The 24007-nt window shown below is 51.9% G+C and overlaps 1 protein-coding gene across 2 annotated transcripts; it reads right to left on the bottom strand.

Moving 5' to 3' along the window:
* Positions 1–728: 728 nt before the first annotated feature.
* LOC111066225 lies at positions 729–23753 on the bottom strand. Of its 2 annotated transcripts, none has more exons than XM_041591923.1 (6): positions 23224–23753; positions 18096–18188; positions 6177–6470; positions 5482–5610; positions 4795–5417; positions 729–4756 (listed from the first exon to the last, which is right to left on the bottom strand). In XM_041591923.1, the coding sequence occupies exons 1-6, from the start codon at positions 23380–23382 to the stop codon at positions 745–747; spliced, it is 5310 nt and encodes a 1769-aa protein (XP_041447857.1). In that variant the 5' UTR covers positions 23383–23753; the 3' UTR covers positions 729–744. The 2 variants fall into 2 exon arrangements, with proteins under 2 accessions (XP_041447857.1, XP_041447856.1); XM_041591922.1 differs by lacking the exons at positions 18096–18188; positions 23224–23753 and adding exons at positions 6595–7067; positions 11942–12370.
* Between the last annotated feature and the right edge of the window lie 254 nt (positions 23754–24007).

The following is a 24007-nucleotide window of genomic DNA, read 5'->3' as shown; positions in this document are numbered from 1 at the left end:
GTATGCATAATATCTAATATATAGAGTAAAAAAAAAAATTGAGATGCAAGTGTCGTTGGACAACAGCTCGCAAAAGGAAGCTCAGCGACTGAGTTTCAAACTTGTGGCTAACCATATGAATTAAAATGGATCAATGTACGGATACAATTATAAAAAATATAGGTATATAATCTTCAAAAAAAAATAAAACACTTATGCGATTAGTGTGGTAGCGAGGGGGGGGGGTGTGGTCGGCCAGGCTGGGGTTGTCTGTGGTTTGGTGGGGAATGCATTGATCGATGTTCGATGTGGAGCGACAATTGGTGTTAGTTTCCATGGGGCAAGTATATATTTGGGGCATTGTTGCGTATGTGCGAGTATATGCTTGTGTGCGTGTGCCAGGGAACATTGCGATGTGTGTGTGTGTGTGTGTGTGTGTGAGTGTATGGGTCGGGTGGGGCACAGTTGGTACTTCTCATGTGGAACCATAGAAGGACTGTGCGGGACCTCCTCCAGTCACGTTCATCCGCCAGCTTGTCCTGCCTCACTCTCCTCCTCCTCCTCCTCCTCCTCGTCCAGTCCTATTCTTACACCTACAACCTATCTATGTACATCCTGTGGGGATCCTTAGGGGGCGACGTGGCAGCATTGCATTGCTTGAGATTAACAGTTTCCATGTACGGCTAGAAAGTTTACACTAGAGACAATCGTGGTTGGTCCCACTGTGCTAGTGGGCATGGGCATGGGCATGGGACTGGGAGTGCATCATCTGCGCTGGTTCAGCATCTGCAGATAGTACTCGCAGTTGGTGCAGTAGACGGCTGGCGCAATGACGTGCCGCTTGCGGCACAGATTGCACTCCACGGCCTTGGCCGAGGCCTTCACGATGGCATTGTTGTAGACGCGGGTGGGTATGGCTGTGATGGCCGCCGGTGCCGAGCCAGGGCCAGCTCCTGGGCTGGCCGACTCGGGCAGACCATTCTGCAGGGCCAGCTTCGTTTGTGGCGGCGGTGGTGGCGGTGGCAGGCAGTCGGCTTCGCCCTTGGTCCCTGGCTCGAAGCTGACCTTCTTCTGGGCAGGTTTTCCATTGGCAATAATCAGCTGTTGCTGCTGTTGGTTTGGCAAAGGGTAGTAGGGTCCGCCTGTGGGCTGGTAGCCATGTGGCAGTGGCACTCGCTGATAAGGCGAAGGCAGTGGCTGTGGCTGTGGCACTTGCTCGCTGGCCGCTGCCTGGCCATTGCTGAAGTATCCCAGGCTCAGTTGCGGCGATGGCTGCTGTTGGTGCTGCTGTTGCAGCTGTTGCTGGTGCTGCTGGTGTTTCTGCAGCTGCACTGAGTAGGTCTGTGGCAGTAGATGGGGATGATGCAATGGCCGGGGCATGCTGGTGTACTGTGCATCGATCTGGTGTTGCTGCTGCTGCTGCTGCTGCTGCTGTTGCAGTTGCAGGTGTTGCTGGCTGACGATGCCACTCATGCTGGTGCGATGCTGCTGCTGTTGCTGCTGCTGGCGGTACATCTCCTGCTGCTGTTGTTGCTGCTGCTGTTGTTGCTGCTGTTGTTGTTGCATTCTCTGCACATATCGCTGCATATCCGTTGCCGCTGGTCTTCCCAGCATGGGAGAAGGCTGCTGCTGCTGCTGTTGATGTTGAAGCTGCAATTGTTGCTGCTGCTGTTGCTGCTGCTGCTGCTGTTGCTGCTGCTGCTGCTGTTGCTGCTGCTGCTGCTGCTGGTGCTGTTGTCGGGGCTGCGGCTCCGTCTGCAGTCGGAGCATGTTCTGCTGCTGCTGCTGGATCATCTGGGCCGTTACCTTCTCGTTCGGGTGCTGTGCGGTGCGCAGTACGCGCTCCAGTATCGGGTTGGGTATGAAGTCGTCGTCCTCTTCATTGCCGGCCGTTGCCACCAGGATCACCTGGTCGCAGAACGACACGCTCTTCTTCTTCACCCGCTTGGGTGGGGCTCCAGCGGCGGCACTCTGGTTGAGCGTCTGCTGCACCATCGAGTTGAGCAGCTCCACCTCGCGGATCTCCTCGGCGATCTGCGACTGCGACATCTCGTACTTGGGCTTGGGCAGCATCAGCTGATGAGGCAGCGGCAGTGGCAGCGGGAGAGAGGCACGCACTGGGCCCGCACAGTCAACCTCATCAGCGTCGAGCTTCGCCTGGCTGGGCAGGCCGTTCATCTGGGTGCGTGGCTGGGCCAGGAGCTCCTGCGACGCGTACGACCGAATGGTGGCCGTCTGCTCGAAGCGGTGCGCCAGATCGCGCACGCTGCTGGGTGAGGAGGCCTCCAGCTTGCGCTGCATCGTGCGCAGATCGGCGGCCTGCTTGGCCTGCAGCTCCTTCAGCCAGGTGGCGTCGCTGCCGGCTCCCGTCTGCTCCTTGCGCAGCTTGAGCAGATGCTGGCGCTGCTGCAGCTGGGCCAGGATGCTGGTGGTGCCCTCCAGTGAGTCGAGTTGCTGCTGGCGCTGCTGCTTGTTGGCCGCCTCCAGCTGCTGCAGCTGGCTGAGCTGCTGGTTCAGCGGCTCCAGATCGAGCTCGGGTGGCGGCGGTGGCGGGAAGTCCTCGCTGGCCTGCCGCGAGTGGCAAACGGAGTGCGGCGGACTCGGGTACGGCGGCAGCTCCATCGGCGGCAGCGGCAGCGGCAGCTCCTCCTGGCCCTGGGCCATGCCCAGCATTTGCATGTCCTTGAGCGGGCTCTGCTCGGAGTGCACCTGGGCACAGGTCGTGATGATCGTCTGGCAGGAGTCCTCACTGATCGAGGTGTTTGAGCTCATGGCGGAGAGGTTCGACAGATTGGCCTCGTGATGGAATTGCTGCTGCTGTTGCTGCTGCTGCTGGTGGGGCGTCAGGGCGGAGCTGGTGCGCATGGGCGGCGGCGGTGCCACCTTGGGCACGGGCATGGTCAGCTGGCGGCCACTGCCGTGGAAGCTCTTCCGCATCAGTTTGCTTCGCTCCAGATTGGGATTGGGATTGCTGCCGCTCCCACTGCCCACTCCCACATTACTGGTGCACGGCCCAGTGCCCAGCGGATAGTCAAAGTGACCCTCGGAGATGTAGCCGCTCATGGCCAGGGCGTGCTTGCCCAGGCCCACGGCGCTGTCGTCCACGGAGCTGCCCATGAGGTGGCCAGCGGTCGGGGCGCAGGGATGGTGCAGCTGCAGGTGATGGTGATGATGGGCTGGGCCGCTGATCGGCGCTGCGGCGTCGTCCACGGCCTCGGTCAGATCGGGCATGGAGCGGTTCTTGCGGCGGATGAGGCCGCCCATGAGCAGCTTGCGGCGTATCTTGTGCTGCTTCTTGCCGCTCTTGTCCTTCTCCTTCTTCTCGTCCTTGTCCTCCTTGTGCTTCTTCAGCGTGTCCTTGGCATTGACCAGCAGCGTCTCCGTCAGCGAGAACTCCCTGGTGAGCTTGTTCCGGTCCTCGCTCCGGCTGCGCTTCTCCTTCTCCTTGTCTTTGTCCTTGTCCTTGCGCCCGAACAGCGAGCGGCTCTCCCGCTCCCGCTCCGGCTTCTGGCTGCTGGCCGGACTGCTGCTGCTGGCCACCACCTGCTGCTCGTACTCGATGGCATTGTCATCCATGCCCACTGAACCAGAGCCAGAGGCGGCAGCGGCCAGCGCCTTGAGCGGGCTCTTTCGCTTGGGCAGCGTCGCGTAGATCTCGATGTTCTTGGAGACGGCGCTTGGCACGAGCTGCTGCTGCAGCTGCTGCTGCAGCTGGAGCTGCATCTGGAGCTGCTCCTTCTCCAGGGTGCGGTCCTTGCTGTTCTGGCGGACGTGCTTCACGCTGCTGGTGCTGCCCTCCCGCATGTGCTTCAGCTCGGGCATGGCCTCCGATTCGGCGCCCTTCTCCACGAGGATGCGCCGGTGCAGGCTGCGGGCCCGCATCACGCACGTGTTGTGCTTCATCCGGGCAAAGGTCATCGTGTGCGGGTTGCTGTAGGGCGCATCCATGGCGGCCCGGGCCCGGCCGGCGGCCGCATTGCACAGCACCAGGGCCGTCTCCAGGTCGTGCGACTCCTCCACGATGCGCGACTTCTCCAGCAGCTGGTCCGCCTCGTGGCAGAGCTTCTCACAGTCCCCGGACAGGGCCAGGCCATGTCCGACTGGGACTCCTGCTCCGACTCCGACTCCTGCTCCTTGAACGTTTCCCGCCCCAACTCCGACTCCGGCGCCCATGCCCATGCCCATGCCCATTCCCATTCCCATGGCTGCCTCGGGTATCTTGGCCAGCTGCGGATTGAGGATGTGCTTGGGCGGATAGGAGTCCGTGGAGCTCAGCGAGAACGAGTCGTAGCCGGGATCGTAGGGCAGGCCGTGCCGCGTGGGGCTCTGCGGCACCGCCGCCACGCCCCGCTTGGCCACCATGTACAGGTAGGGATTGTCCAGGGTGGTGGAGCTGGCCGAGCTGGCGCTGTTGCGATCCCCCGACCAGTTGCCCGAGTCCCGTCTCCGGGGCTGGTTCAGGTGCTCGGGCATGGTCAGCCCGTCGCTGGGCGGCGAGCTGCCATTGGAGGCGTGGCCGGAGCTCGACTCGGCGCTGTGGCTGCGCTGCAGCTGGAGGTGCTGCCGGCGCGCCAGCTGGGCGCTCAGCATCGCCTCGATGGGCTTCCGATTGAGGAAGCCCCCATCCTTGTCGGCATTGGACGTGGCCACCGAGCCGGGCACGGCGTTGATCTTGTCCTGGATGACGCTCAGGTTCTGGTACTGTGCGCTCAGCACGTGCTCCACCGTCTTGCGGCTGATGTAGGCATCCGTCTCATCGGTGCCCGCCCCATTCGACATGGGCATGGCCATCGGCATGGGCATGGGCATGGGATGGGGAAAATGCTCTTCTGGATGACACTCAGATTCTGGTAGTCATTGGTGGGCGTGCGCAGGGGCGTGGGCGTAATGGCCCGTCGAGTGCTGCCCAGCGAGGGCTTCTCCGGGCTGGGTGTCACCGCCCGGCGCACCACCGTCGCGGCCAGTCCCGCCGCCGTCATTGAGGCAGCCGGCGAGGGCAGCGATCCGGCGACGGGCAGCTGATCCATGCCCGCCGCGGAGCTGGGCGGCTGGGGCACCGCGTACAGCAGCAGCAGCGGCTGGTAGCGGCCGCGACTGCACTTGTCCACCACTCCGTCCCAGCTGGGACCCACCTCCTTGACGTTGGCGTCGTCGAAGTACACCCACACCTTCAGCTTGGTGTGGAAGAAGAAGGTGGTGTAGTGCTTGCCGTAGTAGGAGACGATCCCCACCAGCTCGTGCTGCGCCTGCTGGGCCCAGCGCTGCTCGCTGACCTGATGGAAGACGTCCGCCAGGCGCAGACTCGTTCCGACCGCCTTGAGCACGGCATGCACCTGGTCGGCGGCGGGTCGTTCCGAGTCCCAAACGATGCCAATGGAGACGACATCGGGACGATTGAGCAGCGCTCGGCGTATCCCGATCTTGGCTCCACAGGTGTTCTATGGATGGATGGCTGATGAGTGGGCTGTGTCTGTGGATAATATCTAGTGTGGGTTTACTTACCGGACAGTCGCGTATGTCGCCCATGTTGCCGGCAGCTCTCAGCAGCTGGCCAAAGCTCAGCTGCTGGTGGCTCTGCAGGGCCAGGCTCTTCTGCGATGTAAGGGCCGAGGCGGACACATAGTGCACCATCTGAGGAGGACAAGAATCGAGTCAGCATCGTCGGCATAGAAGTGGATTGGTTTATGGTCAAGGCGGAAGTGCGACTCCCACCATCTCTGCGGCACGTGCTGACGTAAGCCACAGAACGCAGAACGCAGATCGCAGATCACTCGATCACTGAGCTGCACCTTTTAAGGGTTGGATTCTACGCTGGCTGGTAGGTGTCACCTCACTCAGTCTCGCGCGTAAACTGGTTCAGCGGCTACTACAATCCACAATCCACAATCTGCAATCTCCATGGCCCAAACCCGTTTGCTGCCATCGCCAGCGATCAACTGCGATCGGCAAACGATCGTTTAACTGTTACACAGATCGACAGCAGAGCAGACGGTGCAAGTGCAACTGCAGCAGCAGCAGCAGAAACAGCAGCAGTCTGCTGTCTGCAGGTGTTCCCAATGCTGTGAGACCCACGTCAGAGCTCTGTAACTGTGATTCGATCACTGATCGCCGCGTTGGAGGTGGAATAGCTGCGACTTGGACTTGCACCGTTAACCTGCCACCTGTACAGTTGGAGGGGTGCTGAGACTGAGACTCACCTGCGTGAAGGGAAGCTGCTCGGAGTTGGCCCCACACTTGCAGACACTCTGCTCGATGACGCGCATGGCAAAGCGGCGATGGGCAATGCAGGCACTCGACTCGCACGAGTCCCCATCATCGGACGAGATGTGCGAGTGGACGCGATGCAGCAGCAGCTCAAAGCATTCGGCAGCATCGCCCAGGCAGCCCAGCGGAAATCGTCGTCCGGCCAGGGGTCCACTGGCCAAGGCTCGCCGCAAGGGTTCCGGACAGAGTGCGGGCTCCGAGCTGGTCTGCAGCTGCTGGAAGAGTTCCTGTTTGGCGGAAGGGGGTGGAAAAAAGGGAGGAAAAGTACGATTATAGCAGGGTTCAGAGTGGATCAGTTGGGCATTGCTAAGCGGTTCCCCAGGTCAGTTCTTAATCTATTCCCGGACTTACAATGACCGCATTGATGCAGCGATCTCTTTCCGCGATTCCATTGCTGATTCCTCCGCCATTCGAGGGGCTGTGGTTGTTGTTGTTGTTGTAGCCGAGCACCGCCAGCTCCACGCTGCTGGCCACCTTGGCCAGAGCACTCACCGACGCCTTCTGCTTGCTCTGGCGCGTCAGTGTGGCCGCCTTGTGGCCACCCTCGCCCGCCTCCATCATCATCAGCTTGCGCGGACTGCTGCGGGGCAGGGTGCCGCCGCCATTGCTGCCCATCAGCTGGTTCAGCTGCTGATGCTGCAGCGTTGTGGCTATGCTGGCTGAGGGGGCTGCTATGGACTGGGGTGATGCCGGCACTGCTGCTGCTCCAGCGCAGCCCTGTGCCACCACATTGGTGGGCTCCTTTCGCTTGTACCGAAACTTGATCATGTTGCTCCCTGCGCTCGCTCCGATTGGGTTTCGTTGCGTTTCAGTTGGGCATTTCACTGTAGGGTTTTGGAATTTTGGGAATAAATTGCTGAGGTCAGTTCGCTGGAGTCGAGGAGGCGGCCTCAAGGTTTGCCATTTGCGGAGAGGGGAGGGGAGGATGGACTGTTTCCCTGAGTCAGCGTCGAAAGGGGAAGTGCCCCAAAAGACGTTGACGTCGTAGAACGGAAGTGCGAAAAGAAGCAAATGAAAACAAAAGCGAAGCGTCAGCGTCAGCGCCCCCTCCCTGCAGGGAAATCAAAACCTAAGCCGCAGATATCGATTTGAACTCGGACTTCGACTGGGGCAGGGGCAGGGGCAGGGCACGTGCTGATGGATAACTGTCGCTGATCGGAAAGGGTAGCCGGGAGAGTCCATTGGATCGATAGCAAGCGCTGCGACAGGTTTTTGGCACACCCTCAAAAATGTCTAAACAGAAAACAGAAAACTGCCCGAAGAACAGAGTTTTGGCATGGACTTTCGCTTTTGGGTCTTTTGGCTCTCGACCTCATTTGCGGCCCCGATCGAAAGTTTCGTTTCGCCACAAAACCGGTCCAGACTCCGTCTCCGACTTGGAGCCCAAAGTTCTCCGCCTCCTTCAGCTGCTGTATGGCTGTAGCCATATCCCAGCAACCGATACGAGTTCCAATGCAGCAGTACACACTCACATGCATCGCTGTATGCTGTATGCTGCCACATCAAATTGCATGTGCAACGGTCAGCGCTACGGTCTAATGTTGCTGCCACTGTGACAACTGCTGACGCCTTGAAAATGAAGTCGCTCCGCATAGAACTCGACTCCAGGTTCAGGTCCAATCCCAAAGCGATACCAAGACCCAACCAAGAGCCGACACGAACGACACCGAATGACGCCATCTGCGACATATGGCCGAGACACTTGGCTCTGTAAACGCCTTTTTAATTTTTTTATTCATTTCATTTCACTTTTGCTTTTGCTTTTGCTTTTGTTGCCGCTGCCTCTGCCAATTACAATTGTTTGGCCAAGAGCAGCAGGCAGCAGCAGGCAGCAGGCAGCAGTTCACAAAAATAAATGCTGATGTATAAATGCAAACATATGGCTGGGGGGGGGCTATACTTTATATAGACATGCGATACCTGGAATCGAATTGGGAATCGGCACAATTAACACTTGTCAACTGGCTAAAGTGGCCCGACAACAAGGGGTAGCGGGAAGGGCACTCACTGTGAGCTGTGAGTTCATCATTCAGGTAAAAGTGAGTGCATAGGAGAAGAAGCCCTTGCATGCGAGGAGTGGTATGGGGTATGGGGTATGGGGTCTGGGTATATGGTTGATGGAGAGACAAATATGGGGAAATAATGCCCAATGGTATAGTGTGCAACACAACTGTACGGCAAGGCAGGTGGCTCCAAGGGGATAGGGTCCCAGAAAACTGCAATTAAATGAATTAAATTGCAAAGCAGCGACAGCCAACCAATTCAAGCCAAATACAACGTTCAAAAGTGCCTCATACAATCGGATATATTGATTATAATAAATCGCATACAAATTAACAACCAATTGGGAAACTCTTTCGGGCCAAAAGCCCGCAGCAGTTGGCTGACTGGCGCCTGACCACACACCACACACACAGGGAGACCCACCCCAAAGGTGAATCACAACATCCAAAGCACACACAGACAACGAATTCGAGTTGACTGCACTTTCCGTGACAATTGTGGATGGGTTTTTATGGGCAGCGTAGAAGAACGGGGAACAGAACAGAACTGAAGATAACAGAGCTAAAGCCAAGAGCCAAAAAAAGTGTTTAATAAGCGGAAAAGCCGAGCGGAAGTTGCGGCCAAAAAGAGCTAGGGGAAATAGAGGGGGGGTGGAAGGGGGCTGCAACGATTTCCAGTTTTACTTTTTTCCCTAATTGTTTTTCCAACTAAACAGGTGGAGGGGGGGCAGCAGAGAAGGGAAGGGGGGGGGGGGGGCATGTTGTTGTATAATTGCCCATTCATTGGACAAAACAGTTGCATGTTAATTAGAGCTCCAGCGCACACAAACACGGGACACGGACACGGGACACGGAGACGGACAATGCACGGACTAGGGCCAAAAATCAAACGTTACGCTCTTTAATTTCCATTAGCCGAGAGCCACCCATTCGATGTGTGCCAATCCGCAGAGCAGACCAGACCATGGACCAACCTAAGCTGTTGCCACAGCACCAGCCACCAGCCACCAGCCACGAGCCACCACAAAGTGTGTTGGCGAATAGCTTTTGGCAATGCAATTAGTTGTGGCCATTGACCAACAATTGGCTCAAAGTGCGCCGAATGGGAAGCAAGGCAATTCAACGGAGAGGCAACCATTGGATGGCGACTCCTTTGGAGAGAGAGTGACAGAGAGTCCTTTGGAGCAGCTCTGCTAATGGAAAGTCTAAACATGCAACTAGTATTTTAGCTGGAGTCTTTTCCAGCTGCGGAAATCCCCTTACTATTTATTGAGCAGCCTCAGCGCAAGCTCAGCATTGTGTGGATTTTGTGTGTTTTGTGTTTTGAGTTTGAATTTGAGAGTTGAGTTTTTGTTTTGCGTTTTGCGTTTTGAATTTTTGATTTGCGGGTCGGCGGGCACTCGAAGGGGAACTTGTAGTCCTTGAAATATGGCCTGGCACTGGCGAGTATTTATAGATCTTTGCACACCTCAATCAAACACAAACAGATGCAGAAAGACATGCGACAGAGCAACAGACACAGAGAGCTACAGGCAGAGTTGTAGATACAGCTACAGCTACAGCTACAGCTAAAGATACAGCCAGACAAGACAGCTGGCTGCATAGATAGATTTGAGATTTGAGAGCGGTTTTGTTTTGTTGTTGTTTTGTATTTGAAATTGAAATGCAAACAAGTTGGAAACAGCAGTTGGCCTGCAGCTAAATCTTTTCGTTTATTATTATTTATATGATTATTGCGGTCTTTTGTTGCTGCTTGGGAGTCTCATGATTTATGAGCTTTAATTGTTAAGCCACAAGCGGGGGCTAAAACGCTTGGCTCAAACGAATTTTTATGGCAAAAAAACTTCCGCAATTACAACGGCAACAAGAGCAAGAGCAAGAGACAGAGCAAAGACGAGCAAAGCAAAGCCAGAGACAGAGCTGGCAGAACAACGGCAAGAGCTGACCTTTTTCCCAAGCCAAAGATTGAGAGATTGAGAAAAATCCAAGAGCAGCGAGAAAAGTAGTCGGAAAACTGGATAGGTAAGGTAAGGATGGTAAGGTAAGGTAAGGTAAGGTAAGGCATGGCATGGCCCGGGGTAAATGTGAGAACCCGAACACGTGTGCAACCTGCCACAGACAAAAGGATGCTTGAAGAACTGAGAAAAACTCTGCACGGAGATAGAGCCAGAGAGAACCCGCAAGATGCACAGATTGCGCGGCACGAAGGCCAAGAAGGCCAAGAGGGTAGACGGTGGACGGTGGACGGTGGAGGGTACAGCAAAGTGGCAAGTGGAAAGAAGTGCCTCGCAACGGCTCAGGTAGACAGGTGACCGGGCCCAGCCTTGGGCCCAGGCGCACGTGAGGCGGCTGCCAATCGGTTGAAACTGTGGGGACTAATGGCTCTCTTTTACATATGCCAGACATGCGCCAGCATTTTGAGAATTAGCCATAACTACGAGTACGCTCAGTGCTGGCCCCAAGAATCCCAAACACACATTAATATGCTGGGCCCCACAGACAACAGAATAAAGTCCAAGTCCAAGTCGAAGTGGCAGTCAAAGTCGCTGCCAAAGCAGCCGATGAAATCGATGAAGATGATGATGGTGGTGGTGGTGGTGGTGGGGGCATGGCAAGGATGGTGGTGACATATGCCCCAGCTCGAAGACGCGGCCTAAACCGAAGAGAGTTTGTGGCCCAAGTCTTTCGTTGGGTTTGGGGTTTGGGGTTCGGTTTCGGGTTGATGGCTTGCATTTCAAGTGGGGGCGGAGACCAGTTGGCGGGTCTATGCAGAGGAGTACGGGGCACGGGGCATGGGGCATGGGTACTGGTTTTTATGGCCTGGCAATGCAAATTGAAAATGCAAAGTGCTCGCCCCGTGCCACCCTCCTGGCTCTGCCTCTTCGTCAGTGGCCCACAAATTGCACTTAAATGCTAGCTATTCCCTCTCTCTCTCTCTCTCTCTCTCTCGTTCTTTCTCTTTAGGAGCATGTATTACATACATATTAGATAGTATGTTGTATATCTGTGGGGAATATCGCGTGATTCTCTGGACTTTCCCTAGGGAAAGACAATTGGCCTGAGAAGCCAGCCATGGCCATGGCAGCTCTGGCAGCTCTGGCAGCTCTTTTGCGCTGCGTGCGATGAGCAGATTAATCTTTAATAAGCAGCATAAATGCATTAGCAGAGAGATGCCCACTGTACAGGTCCCTCCCTGGTGGCATCCAATTCCAGCCGGTTTCCGCCGCAGGACGGGGGGCAGGGGGCAGCTAACATTAACATACCAAAAGATGTCTCACAAAAGGCCAAAAACTTTGGCTGCCAAATCGATGGATGGCAAACAAGTTAGCGGTTGCTTTGCTGGCTAAGTGGCTCATACCGCTATGGACCCACATGGGTCGAAAAGACGAAAACAAAGCCAAGAGCCAAGCCAAGTCAGTGGCTATAACTGGAAATCTATTTGAGTGGAGCAGCGTGGAGATCGGATATCTCCAAACTCGAAAACTATGCAAAACAGCTGGGAGTTCTCATCTGCAAAGGGGCAACTCTGATCCCATGGAAAATCAAAGAACTTCCCTTCAAGTGAGGATTCTACTTGGATCTGCTTTAGGGGCTTTAAGGGCAAAAGCTTTCCAAACTATTCCCAATCCACGGGGGCAAACCTTGAGCTGCTTCTTCTATGTGTGGAATACTTGTTGCATCGCTGCACAACTTACGCCGGCATCATTCTAATAGGGGTATTCATGTACATGTGTATTCCAGGCTCGTTGCTCGTTTCTCGTTCCTCGATTCTCGCTGAGTTATCCAAATCCCAAATGGTTTTCCAGCTAAAAAGTTACTTTTGCACATTTGCCAGTCAAACAACTTCGTTGTTGTCGTTGTTGTTGTTGTTCTTTTTGTTGTTTCTTCAACTTTTGTCGAACTCTTCAACTTTTGTCAGGCACGGACAACGGGCACACACACACACACACACTCAAAACTCGAAAAAAGAAAAACAAAACGAGATATGATTGAAATCAGCGTTTTTTTTTTATTTTGCCGCGCGCGCAATTTTTTTTCGATTCTCGTTTACTGTTTCTGGTGGCTGGATGGTTCGGTTGGATCAAACACGTCCGCACTGTCTCGCGACTGAAACTTGTTTGGGCCGCTGCCGCTGCAGCTCGGTTTCAGACCCAAGACCAGCCAAGAGCGGCGTCGACAAACAAAAGACGTTTCTAGGGAGAGCGAACGAGACAGGGAAGAGCAAGCGAGCGAGCGAGCGAGCGAGCAGGCGAGCAGGACCGGTTATTGTGAGACGAACAAGAACTTCACTCTTCTGGCGCGGCGCAGCGCAGCGCGCTCACCTGAGCAAACTCTGAGCCCAAACCGAACACGAAACGAACCACAAAACAGGCGCAGGGAGGGGGGAGTTTGTCTTGTAGTAGGGCAAACAGGTAAATGTGTCTTGGGTGAGCAGGTAAACGACAAGTCTGCGTGTCTCTCTCAGCATGGTTCTCTCTCTCCTCTCTACGCTCTCTGCGCTCTCGCGCAGTGTGTGTTTGTTTGACAGGAGTCACCCTGTGCTTGGCTGCCCAGATTTGCCTTAATTCAAATGACAAATGCAGCACAGAAGATGAAAAAAGAAGACGACGAACGGGAAGGGGGTGGGGGCACGGGCAGCAGATGAAGTGGCATCAGGATCAAGCAATGCAGAAATGTCCCAATCAACTTAAAACTTAGATAATAGCCGTAGAACCCGTTTTGAGCCGAAAGCTCTTAGAGTCGTCTGTGGCCATGGTTCGAGTTGGAAGATGGGCAGTTCCAACTACGACTACGACTCCGGGCTTCAGCTTCAACTCAAAAACAGTGACTCAGAGCTGTAAGCGGAAACTACTAGGTATTACCGCATGTCCGTAGTGACGCACTAAATACATATCGCCTGCCCAGCAACCCGCTGAAATTCACAAGAAAATCCCAAAAATAAATTGAACCGATTCGACCAACAACAACAACATCAATACCAAGGTTCAGCCACAAAACAAAAAATAAAATAAAATAAGAGCGAGCATCAAAAACGAAACCGATAATAAAAGACAATAAAAAAAAAACACGAGGGTACAAAATTTCATTTTATATCTTTCAGATTAAAGCAAGGGAGAGGCGAGGGCGAGGGATTTTAAAGTGGGGAAAAGTAAGCCACGTTCCGATGCACGTTATCGTGTCACTGTTGGTTATCCTCTCCCACTCCTACACATACATCTACATACACATCTACATATCTGTTGCGCAGGGAAGATGCACTCGGCTCTCCTTGCACTTGGTCAGAGATAAGCGCAGCTACTTACATACATATGTACATATGTATGTATAACGCTTGCACAAGTTATTATAATCTGCACGAGATGGAGATGTTAGCTACCCATTGAACTTACATTACAACGCACACAATACACAATACACACTATGTACATACATACATACATACATACTTATGTACATATATGCAATTATATTTATCTGGAAACTGATCTGGATCTAGCAGCAGCAGAACCATTTGGCATTTGCTTTCTTGTTTGTTTAGTGTCTGATGCCTGAAAGCTTCTCCTTTCATGACTCAAAGCTGCAGTAGAGCCGAGCCGAGGCGAGGAAGCTGCAACTTGAGCCGCAGTTTAAGTTGGAGTTGTAATCGGGTTCGTGTTTGTCTCGGGGTTCGGGTTCGGGTCATGACTCATGCAGGGGGGGCGGGGACTGGCACTGTGTCTCTGTTTCTGCTTCTGCTTCGCTGTTAAATTGATTGATGGGACGGCGGGACAGCGCAAGCCACAGTGGCGTCTGCCTGCAGTGGCTGAGTGTGGGGCGAAGAGAGGGAATAGCAAGCGATGATCCATCCACTGTATCCCAACTATCCATTTATGTGATCAGCATTTATGTATATGTTTTTTAAGTAAACAGAAGTGTAAACTCCAATTTTAAGCTCGAAACCTTGCACACATCCCCATACAAATGAGTAGCTTTATGCAGATGATCGGTGAATATTTGATCCCTGTTCATTTGCGTAGAATATCTTTCTTTCTTTCTTTCTTTCATATCATTTAATTTAATTTCTTTAACCCTCTCCCAACTTGCTTTGGCCCATCATTTGACAAGAGACAACTGCGATTATTTTGATGGATTAGTGGATGATCAGTTCTATGTGCAGATACCATCTGAAAGGGCAAACGAAGAACCCCTGCAATAATTGATGGCTTCTACGACAGACTTTGATGGCATTTCTCTTCGGAGTAAACTAAATGATGCTATGGCATGGCATGGTGTGGGTTTTGTTTTATTTGCCCACAAAAAAAAAACTGGAAACCTTCAGACAGCACGTCGAGTGCATAAATTCGAGAAAAGAAAAAGAAATAAAAATTAAAATTTACTAAAAATTGAAGCTCAAGCTAAGGGGTGGTGGTGGGGGGAAAGAGTGATTCATTCCACGGCGAACTACTGAATAAAGATGGGTCTTTTGGGTGTTTTTGTTTTTGGCGAGATTTGTCCGCACTCTGACTCTGGGACTCTGGGAGCCATTAGCACCTGCTCTTCCATGCTCGTGCCCAGCGATTCTCCACCCTGCCCATGCCCATGCCCATGCCCATGCCCATTCCATCTACTTGGCTATCTCCCCCCACCATTGGGCCCACCTTTGTTCATGTTAATTTCATTTTTATGCCCGCTTGAGCAGAGCAAACAACAAACCCCGAAAATAAAATAAGAACCAAGAAGAAGGGCCACAAAATGCATCAAAGGCTGCACTCGAAAAATGAAAAACGAAAAACTTTGTTTGCACTTACTTAGATACGTTCGAGATTAAAGAGAACCCACAGCAACAACAACAACAACAGCAACAGCAACAGCAACAAAGAACAAATCTGGAGTATCCATGTGGATAGAGCAAACAAAGCTTACGATAAGAGCGCTCGGCTGTGAAGGTGGATGGGGAGGATGGGGCTGGAGGAGAGTGCCTCAGAGTGGCTTATCAAAGGGGGGCACACGATCATCCTCCTCCATGTATCTGCCTCATCGTTACGAGCATTTGTATGAGGTACAGCATGATAGCTGAGATGAGATTGATCTTTGATCTCTTAGGTCTTCGGAAGAAGAGGACCTGCGCGGCATTGTCTGGCTTCCTTAATGACTTTGTCCTTGCCTTGTCAAGCCTTGTCTTTGCTGATTTCCCATTAGGAGTGAGGCGAGTCGTCGATGCGGCAGTGTCTTAATGGGAATTGTGCATTGAGGCATGGCCAGATGTCGAGAACTTTTCCCTGTATCTCTGCCGGCACCCACACTCCACACTCCACTCCACTCCGCTCCACTCTGAAGTGAACCATATAAAGTGAAACACAATCAACGGGCGGCGGGAAACGGGAAACGGTCAAAGTGATCGCAATCGTGGGAGTTTCCCACCAAAAGGGGCCAATGTCTTCTACTTTTCTTAGTTAAACTGCCACTCCCGACTCCCGACTCCCACTGCCGACAATTTTCAAAATTAAATAGTCTTGCCGTCTTTCCCGCGGGCTAAAGCTGGAAGGAAAATTAATTTAGCCCAAGAGGCGACTCCACTCAACCGAGCAGCGACAAGTGGCAGGCAGAGCCAAAAAGAGAGCCCCGTACAGCCCGAGAAGAACCCACCAGCAAGAACCAAAGAACCCAAGAACCAAAGAACCAAGCATAATTAATGCGAAAAGACAAAAGTCTTCGCTCCTCCCAAGCCCAGGCCCAGGCCCAGGCCCAGACCCAACCACTTCTCAGCGGCTTCTCTGGGCAGCCCTGTCGCAAACAAGTGCGAGGGGGGGCAGTGACTATGGCAACCAGAGACGTGGGCAGTGGGGTGGGCTGTGCGCTGTGGGCTGTGGGGTGCGTACTGGGGGGATAACAAAGCGTTCAAAGCAGTCAAAACAGAACAGGCAAACAAAAACAAAACTAAAGAAGAGACCAAAGAAGGAACCAGGCACCAACAACGGGCCAACACTTTCCACTTCGTCGTCGACAAACGACGTCATCAATGCAGGCACACACACACACACACACACCACAGAGAGAGAGCGAGAGAGCTCGTGAGCGAACGGTTGAACTGGGAACACCCTGTGAAACGTTGCTCAAAAGTACAGTCACGTCGTTGCCTTTTGTCTTGACGGTAACTGCCGAGTTTTTCCCGAACGTCACGAGTTTGTCGCTTGCCTACGGGCCCCTAAGCCTAACCATGGAAGATGTTCCTCCTCGGCCACAGCATCTTCTGCTGCCTGCCCCCCTACCCCTAGCCACTCACTCTCTGTGTGTGTGTGTTTGTCTCTTTCTTTCGTTCTTTCTGGCTAATGATAATGATGATGATCATCTTCTGGTCTGGTTTTCTTGGCTTGCACAAACATTGAGAGGGTGACTCCAACTCCAACTCCAGCTCTGACTCTGACTCCCCGACATCGGCTTGGGCATCGGCATCGACTCGTTTTCTGTATTCAGTTTTTCCACTTTATGGAAATTCTCGTTGTAGGAGTTCTGCCACACAAGTCCCGATGGCTGGTTGGATGGGGGAGGGGGGGCAAAGTTTATTGACTCCCAGAAGGATTTCGAATGGACATTTGCATAATTCGTTTCCCTGTTTTGGGACTAGAAAAAGGTGAGAAGTTAACTAACTGAGAGCCACATTAATCACAATTTCGGCCACTGGCATTAAGCGGGGCAGGAGCGTTGAAAGGTTGTCACGCTACAGCGGATCCTGCAGGTCCTGCCACGGCTCGACGAGCGGGGCGTGACCAGGAACAGGACCAGGCCACAGAAACAGAAACACATGTGTGGAGGGGGTGTGAACAGCCCGCAGAGCCAGTTACAGGTAACAGCCCATCGATCGGAGTGGGAAAATGATTTCAGATTGCAGGATTTGGTCCTTTAACCCACACATATACTCATACACACACACAGGCATCCTTTCTCAACTGCTATAGCAATTGTCTGGCTGGGAAATTCAGCAACGAAAAATGGAAAATGGTAAATGGAAAACCATACACTTGGCAGCTGACAAGAGCGGAAAGCGTTGGGTGCCACTTTCAAGGTGCGTGTGAATAAATGAGGACGGGCTCGGGAACGGGCTCGGAGACGGGTAGCGGGTAGCGCTGATGCACACGGAGACGGACAAGCGAGACAAGACAAGACATCATGTTCCTCCACACCATCACTGGCTGACTGGCTGACTGGCTGTTGGCAATTAAGGCGAACAGCAAGAAATCTGTTGTGGAAAATCTAAATCTGAAAATGCATACATCCAGTGTCAGACGGGCGCACAGGAGAGTGGGAAAATTTCCAGAGACGCCTGCACAACTGACCTGACCCTGGCCATGGCCCTGGCACGGCTCTTAATTGCTTTATTTGCTTGGGTTTCTGTTTAAGCCCGTTTAACAATTCGTAGTTGCGGGCTAACAAAAAAAAGTGGGCAAAAAAGAAGAAGATAAATTTTCCGCAAATAGGAAGAAGAAGACAAAAATATTTTCCACAAAAAGGAAGAAGAAGACAAAAATATTTTCCACAAAAAGGAAGAAGATGGTGAGTTTTGACACGAAATTCCTGCTGCATACTTTCGGGCGGGCATCAATAAAGCGTAGCACAGCAGGCAGGCAAGCAGCGGGAGAGAGAGAGATAGAGTGAGAGAGAGGAAGGGCTACTTATGTATGTATATAATTAATAATAATATAATAATAATAATATGCAATTAAAGTTTAAATAATACTAACAATATAAATGTAACACAAAATACAAAAATTAAAGGAGGGAATCTTGGCTTAGCAATGCCTCGTGGTTGGTTTGTGCACCCGCTAAGTGGGTACACGCTGAACTAAAATTTCGAACTGGTTTCGAACTTACCTTTAGAGCGCAGAATATACAGTCTTGGCCGCCGCATACATGCTGGTTAAGGCCCCGGAACGAGCGTCGAAAGGCGTCCAAGTGCCACAAGACCTGCAAGAGTCGAAAGGGGGAACTCTGTTAGATATCTCTACAAAATCTCCGCTGAGTGTGTATAACAAGAGAGGCGGCCCAAACCGGTTAACCCGACGCCATCTTGCCAAAGATCTTGAGCTTGCCTGTGTGCCTGTCTGTGTGCCTGTTGTGTGTGGCTTGTCTGTGTGCTCGTTGTGGCCGGGAACAAAGACTCAAGAGAGTTGCGTTGCGTTGCGTTGCCCAAAAGTCGCGCCAAAGCAAAACCCGTTTCGCACTCGGCCACAGCCACAGCCACAAAGCTGCAAAAGCTAAAATCATGTCTGCAGCGATCTTAGCCCGCTGCGACTTCGACTCTGAATCTGACGCCAACTTTGGCCGAGACTGGGTGGCCCCCCCAGACGCAGAGGAAAACCCGCCAGTCGGGTCTCCGGCTCCGCCAGTCCGCCAGTCCGCCAGTCCGCCAGTCCACCAGTCGTTTCTCCATTCCCTCTTTTGGGGTTTCGTTTTTTTTCTGTACTTTTTGGCGGCCTTTTGTTTGGTGGCGTTCGTTTTCGTTGCGGCCTGGCCTGGCATGGGAGCAGGAGCAGCAAAGCCCCAAAAAGCTGTCGGGTCAGAGTTCACGCGATGAATCAGGACAGTCGATGGGCAGGGGAGGAGCAGCCCCAGAGAGTGTCCCGTCATATCGATGCCCTCTCTCTCTCACTGGCGACCGAAGGGAGAGCTCTAATTGGCATTTGCTGGGCGAAGGCCCCCTCGGGGCACTCGGCTGTGGGCTCCCTTCACTCTTTCTAATGGCAAAGCGAAAAACTCCATTCGATTTGGAGCACACAAACACACACACACACACACACACACACACAAACACAGTTCACAGATTTTTGGGCACCCAACTGTCCGAGCAGCAGCTGCATTGGGCCATAAGTCCCAGTACCCAGCACCCAGCACCCAGCTAGAGCACGAGCCTGTTTTTGTTTTATCGTACAAGAATAAAACTAGCAATAAAACAATAAAGCAATTTAACTGTACATATAGGAGAGAGAGAGAGAGACAGCTTAACATTTGGATGTGCTCAGAGGAAACAAAAGAGTATTAAGTAGAGAAAGAACCACAAAATATGCTCCACTTGGGGCTCCAAAATAAGCAAATTATATAGGCAAATATATATGTATATTCGATGGCAATACTTAGTGGATGGATGATGGATGGAGCACAGAAAGAGAGCTAGAGAAATATAAATGGAACAGAGTTCCAAGAGTTCCCCGGCAATGCTCCTCCCATGCCTATGCAAAGATGGGAGCATCAACGAGGCAAATGGAATGGAGTACAGACTGCGAAGGGAACTGGGAAATAGCATGCCCAAAGCGTGGCAGAAAGAAATGATTTCCTGTCGTTTTGGGCATTTACAAGCCAATTAATCCCCTCCCCACATCGACGATGGCCAATTGACAAGTTCAGCCCAAAATAGGAAGTCATTAGTGTGGGCACAGAGACAGCCTGTCCGCGGACCCATCCGTCTACTTGCTCCTCCTCTACGGCCTCTGTCTCTCTCTCTCTCTCTCTCTGTCCCTGTCTTGCACTTGGCACTGGGCACTTGGCACGTGCTACCGAAATTTTGCTGACTGCCCACACACGCCCACCACGCCCCCAGTCGGCAGTCTTCCGAAAGAGCTGCAAGGCCTACACACATTTTGACCAAAATGCCGCGTGAGCCAATTAGGCGGGAAAAACAAAATCAAATTGGAAATGCTTACAAACATACATACATATACATATGTACATATATGTGAGTAACTTATGTGTGGCTGTGTGTGTGGGTGACTACCCACGTGGGGCTCCAGCGGAAGTGAAGCGGGGGCAAGGGATTCGGATTCGGACTCAGACTTAGACTCCAGACAATGTGGGTGGTCGTGGTCGTGGTCACTGGGTACAGAAGGTAGCAAGGGGAAGGAAGTAGGAGATGGAGATCTACTCCTAAAAGCATTGCAGGGAAAGGTTCCAGGATCATAATGAATATGCTGTCTGGCCTGAGCCAAGAATTCTCTGACAATGGATCCCCCAATGGATCAGCTCTGCACGCAGTTCAATCCGAATGGCAGCCAATCAGTGCTGATTTATTTCGTTGCCAACTTCGATGGCTGCCGCACTTCATTTTCCACACGCTTGATTTAGCCCTCGAGCCGTGACTGGGCAGTCTTCGTAGCTTAGTTACATAAGCAGTTCGGCTCAGCGAAGAGGCGGGAGAAGCAGCAAGCAGAAGAACCAGCTACAGAACGGAAACAACGAAAGACTTAAGCGACAAACTGCGACGGGAAAAGCCCTTACGCTGTAGTTGCTGCTGCTTCCCACTGTGTGTTGCACGTTGCTGACCACTGGCCAATGGAAAATAAAATTTGTGTGTGTGTTGTGAAAGTTAACACACACATGAGAAAGAGAAATATGTATATGCCCAAAAGATTTCCCTTGCCAGCCACAGCCACACTTCCATTTCGATAAGTTGGCCACAGCCGTGGAAGTGGCAGCAGCAGCAGCGGCCAGCAGAAGAAGAAGAGGAAAACGAAATTGAAAAAAATTAAATATAAATATTTAAAGTTTTGATCATAATTTATGCTGAACCTGTTGCTGTTGCTGCTGCTGCTGCTGCTGGGGCTTTAAATGTGGCTGTTGCTGTGTGGCTATACCCTTTGCCTGATCGGAGGTTACTATGATTCTCATCATCCACAATGCTCATAGCTACAGCTGAAAGTTGCAGCTAGCTGGAGGCAGCTAAACATAGTCCAACAAGCAAGCGAATTGAACTGAGTTCGGAGAGAGCATCTTAAGGTTTGGTGTTTACTTTTTTAACTTTAACTTGTTGCCGCTTTTGTTCGGGGGATTTGTTCGATTGCTGTTGGCATTGGCACAGCTGCGCATATACCCAATGCCCAATGCCCAATACCCTCAGCACTAGCCTCCTGCCCCATCTCCCCATCTCCCCACCTTCCACCTTCCACTGTTCAGCTGCCCCACCTGTGTATCAATCGCAGCCTCATTCAAATTGATTAGCATACTAGTTTTATTAGCTGGAATTTCTCTATAAATACATTTGAAATTTTTGAATTATTTCCAAGCGGCTTTAGGCCTCAGGCCCCCGGCTCCAGGGCTCCTCCCCCCCTTGAGAGTCTCTTTACTGGAGCGTAAAACAATTGCGGCACGTTAGGGTTAAAATGCTTGCATTGCGCCGACTGACATAATTAAGTTAACCCAAACCCAAACCCAAAGCCAAACCGAAAACGGCCACGGAACGGGAGGAAATTCAATTAAATTAAAGCGAAATGTTTAACGAGACTTGTGACAGCAGCAGCAGAGGGAGACTGTGACAGAGAGAGAGAGAGGGGGAGAGGAAGGGGGAGAATGGAGTGAGATAGGGTGAGGTTGCATTTGTTGCACAAGCATTTAGATATTTCCCAGGATAAACAAACACGAGACACTGGGCACCGGCACTCGTAGTGGTAGGAGTAAGCAGTAGAAGAAGAGCGGCAGCAGGTAGCCCTCGCAAGCACCAGCACAATGTACGACAGATAGACAGATCCCTTGCTCATAGCCATCTCAGGCATTATGCTGTCACGCTCACACACACACACACACACACACACACACACACACACACACACACACAGAATAGGAAACAAAGGATCTACGGGATCTGCGGCATCTAGGGCTCGAGAGACCTTCTTCCTCAGTGTTCCCGGGCAGCCTCGAGTTGTGCACCCGCTGAGTGATACGAGGCTGCTTGGCTGCCTGGTTCCATTTTCATTCCCAAAATGTTGCTTGATCCAGTTATAGTCACAGCCACAGTCATCGTTATAAATAGTTGTGCGAGTGCCGCGCATTTGTGCCTTATGCAACACCCATAAACGAGGCTGAGGCTCAGTCGCCTCATAAATGTTTGTTAACTTTTCACTTCATGTTTTTTCTTTTTGTGCTGTTTTTCATGCGGGTGGGTGGAGCGGGGTGTTGGAGCAGTTTGCATGCCACTGATCGTTGGGCGTTTGTGGGGGGGAGTCGCGCCATGGCAATCCACGGTTGGGTAAGGTCTGGTCGGGTCTTCAGTTACATGATCTGACATCATTTGACACATTTGCACACTTTGCGGGTATCTGCAGCACCTGTGTGCTCATCATTTGATTTCCGCATGGTGTGTGCCGCGAGAGAAAGAGCTCAGTGGAGAAGGCATGTGATCGGTTTTTGTGATCTGATTGACTCGCCATCGATCAGCACAGGCATCGATCAGCATCTACTCTGCCTTCGTTGCGCATTGCTCTGCTCTGCTGTGATCTGTTCTGGGACTGAGACTGAGACTGTACCTTAACCATGGATCACATCTGACCCGCGTTCGTTTCTGGCTGAAACTAAGCACGGAAACTCTTTTATGATCTGCTCTACGCCTGCCCTTGCATTATCCCTTTGCCTTAATTCCCTCCCTGAGCCCTGCTCTACCCAGTTCGCTTCTTGGAAAACCTTCTCTCGGGTTCTTTTTTCAACACTCTGTGGAAGCTACAGGTAGGGGAAATCTATAAGCTACATTTCACATTTGATCAGCTAACTTCTGTGGCCACTTGCTTGAACTTCTCTCTCCCCTCCCACGCGTGCCCCTGCCCTTGCATGCCGCGTTGCACGCCTGAGGGCCCGATGGTGGGGTGAGGGGCGGGCACAGACAATTAAAAGTGCGCCTACAACAAAAATTATTTCACTTTTGTGGCTTTTAATTGTCAACTGCAGTCGCGTTTTAATTTCTACATTTCCCAGCAAAAGAGAATGAGAACTTGGCGAAGAACAGAGACAGAGAGAGAGAGAGAGAGAGCGAGTGAGTGTGTGTGGGTGTGTGTGTGTGTGGGAGCAAAGGTTGTCGTTGCCGTTGCCGCAGTTGACAGTTCAAGTGATTCGGTAAAATGATTTTATGGCCATTCTGATGGCTTACTCGCAGTCGTAGTTGTAGTTACTGTGGTAGTTGCAGAGAGCTTGAACCCCGCTGACCTTTGATGCGTTCGGTTCGTGGTTCTGGCTTGGTTCTTACCTTGCAGGTCTGAAAAAATGCCCCAATGTTGTTTTTGGCATTGATTGTTGCTGTTTGGGCATTCTGTGGTTGCTGCTGCTGCTGTTGCTGTTGCTGCTGCTGCTGTTGGGCAGCCAATGGGGCATGCGGCAGTGCTGTCTTAATGGCCACCGTATCCATATTGAATGAGTTTTGGCAACCGAACAGTAAGGCTATTCCCCGCGCTTTGAGATCAGCACATGGTTGTTGTTGTTGTTGTTGTTGCTGTTGTTGCTGTTGTTGCTGTTGTTGCCACTTGCAACTTCCGCCAGAGGAAGCCCGAAAGGGAAGTGTTGCGAGTATCGACAACCCTTTTGCTTCCACTTCTTGGGCAACTGCTGCTGCTGCTTCTATTTTTTTTTTGCTGTTGTTGTTTTCCTCCACTTCTGGTTCTTCTCTCTTCCAGCTCTTACACTTTTTTTGGTTCTTCTTCTCGTGCTTCGTTTTGCACCTGTTTGCGTTCACTTAACTAAACTTTTTGTTGCTGTTGTTGCTGTTTTTGTTGCTGTTGTTGCTGTTGTTTTTGTGTGTATTCGAAGGTGTTTGATGTTCGCTCAGCTTGAGGAAAAGCTTGAGTTTTTTTTTTTTTTGGAGTTTTCTTGCTTTTAATGTCACGCAAACATAGAGACATACAAAAATAAGCACACACACACAGACACGAATGGGCTCTTAGTTTGTTAGTTTGTTTGATTGTAGCTTTTGTTTCGAATAGTTTTATGCACAGTTTTTACACACACAAAAAAAATTGATTTTTTCTTTTTTTTTA

This window comes from Drosophila obscura, unplaced genomic scaffold (genome assembly GCF_018151105.1).
Source record: "Drosophila obscura isolate BZ-5 IFL unplaced genomic scaffold, ASM1815110v1 contig_165, whole genome shotgun sequence".
Classification (NCBI taxonomy): Eukaryota; Metazoa; Arthropoda; class Insecta; order Diptera; family Drosophilidae; genus Drosophila; species Drosophila obscura.
This window is presented reverse-complemented; position numbering and strand designations above follow the sequence as displayed.